Source organism: Meriones unguiculatus, chromosome 11 (genome assembly GCF_030254825.1).
Source record: "Meriones unguiculatus strain TT.TT164.6M chromosome 11, Bangor_MerUng_6.1, whole genome shotgun sequence".
NCBI lineage: Eukaryota > Metazoa > Chordata > Mammalia > Rodentia > Muridae > Meriones > Meriones unguiculatus.
The window spans coordinates 19391050-19392805 of record NC_083359.1 but is presented as its reverse complement, the minus strand read 5'-3'; the positions used below and the strand labels follow the sequence as shown (position 1 = coordinate 19392805).

The 1756-nt window shown below is 49.4% G+C and overlaps 1 protein-coding gene across 1 annotated transcript; it reads right to left on the bottom strand.

Annotated features, from left to right (window-relative positions):
• Window positions 1-605: 605 nt before the first annotated feature.
• On the bottom strand, window positions 606-1487 carry LOC132646528 (putative uncharacterized protein MSANTD5). The gene is made up of 2 exons (XM_060365063.1): window positions 1136-1487; window positions 606-832 (listed from the first exon to the last, which is right to left on the bottom strand). Exons 1-2 carry the CDS (start codon window positions 1485-1487, stop codon window positions 606-608), a joined length of 579 nt encoding a protein of 192 aa, XP_060221046.1.
• Window positions 1488-1756: the final 269 nt, after the last annotated feature.

Below are 1756 nucleotides of genomic sequence, written 5' to 3'. Positions count from 1 at the left end.
GTCTGTTCACTTTCCTTCCTGCCCTCAGAAACAATTTGTGATCTAAGACTCATCCTCTGTTTGTTTGTTTGTTTGTTTGTTTGATTGTTTGTGTCATATTGTAGAAAGCATGGCCTTTGTACTTTCTATGGTGGAATGGAAACCTCACACCAGTTTCCATTGCCTTATGGAAAATTTGAGGCTGTGAAACAAAGAAGAAGCATTCTGTGGCAGGAGGAATAGACCGAAAAGAGCATGAGCAGCTGAGTATGGAGCAGATGTTGCCCTGTTGTGAGAGGAATCTCCAGGTCAAAGGTAGATAGACACAGACTTCAGAGAGCAAGTCTCAGGACTCCAGGGAATGAACCCCTACAAAGAACAATTGCCTGCCCCTCTCTACTCATGTACCCCACGGAAGTGACCAAGACAAGGCAGTTGAGTTACGGTAGAGACATTTATTTAATTTCACATTTGTTTCTCATATGAGAGAGAAGAGGGAAATGGACACGGACACTGGGTTGCACGATTCTGGGTTGTTTTTCAGAAAATATAATTTAAAAAACATCACAGACTTCACTGAGTGCCTGGGTGCTGTTATTCTACCGTGGTCCAGGGCTGCTGGAAGCTTAGGTCTTCCGGCACAGAGACAGGATATACTTGTGGAATTGATCCGGGGAGTCAGGGTTCCAGGGATCCCATCTGGAAAACAGGGAATCCTCCTCGGACATCATAGGCACTGGGTTCCCTTGAAGCTCTGCACTAGGAACAGTGACACCATAGTCCCAAGGCTGGTTCCATGGCGTTTGACAGTACGTGGAGTGACGGGGGTCACCAGACCCATCACAAAGAGGACCTGAAGGGAAGAAGAAACAGCTCCTAAGCATGGCATCCTCAATCTCCCTGAGTCCTGCTAAGCAATGGTCTGTCCTGTGTGTCTGGGTCCACCCTGAACATGTCCGATTTCCATTTTCTTGGGCTGACAGTAGAAAGTACACCAACAGACAAGACAGACCTTGGTTTCTGTTCTCTGCCAAGGAAGCCTGTGGGAATGGGGATTCCCTGCAGGGTGGACTCTGCTCTATGCTCATGGAGGACAGGCCAGCTCAGGCTGCTCTCTCTGGGACTTGAAAGGGGAATGAACACAGAAGAGACTAACCTGGGACAGGGCTTTCCTGGACACGGAGGCCCAGGATTCTGTACAGGGCCTCCTTATAAGGAGAAAACAGGGGCTCCACCCTTGGCCTCTCAGTACAAAGAATCCTGTGCAGATCCTGCAGGCTCAGCAGCAAGTAGAAGCAACTTGTCCAGCTCTTCTTCAGGCCCCACTGAGAAAGGCGCTGGCACAGAGCACTGGTCTTCTTGTGCACCATCTTGCCTGGGTGGCCAACTTGCTGTTCAACACCTTCCCACTCCATCAGGAAGACCCTGATTTCAGAGTCTGTCCATGTGCTACTGGAAGGACCTGCAAGGAACACAGGGCTGCTATGAGTGCCTTTGCTGCCACCCATTTACATACCTTAACTTAGGGACGCATCCTGCACTATGAAGGCCAAGCGATCTCATTCAGTCACCAAGACATTAGGAACACTTGCTTGCTAGCGCAGGACTGCCTTCTACCCTGCTCTCAACAGCATTGAGGACACTCATTTGCAACTTCAGGTGTCCTCAGTTGTAGAAAAGGTATTGAAGAACAGAAAGGGCTCACACAGGAGTAGTGCTCCCTGAGGATGCTGTCCCTACCTAAATTCTACCCACTTCCCTCCCCTGGTGGCACACA

Bases quoted from the DNA above. Each gene is read 5' to 3' on its own strand.
- LOC132646528 (XM_060365063.1), bottom strand. From the start codon at position 1,487: ATGGGTGGCAGCAAAGGCACTCATAGCAGCCCTGTGTTCCTTGCAGGT. The intron at 833-1,135 runs GTTAGTCTCTTC...TCTTCCCTTCAG, and splicing joins CCAGGAAAGCCCTGTCCCAG to GTCCTCTTTGTGATGGGTCT.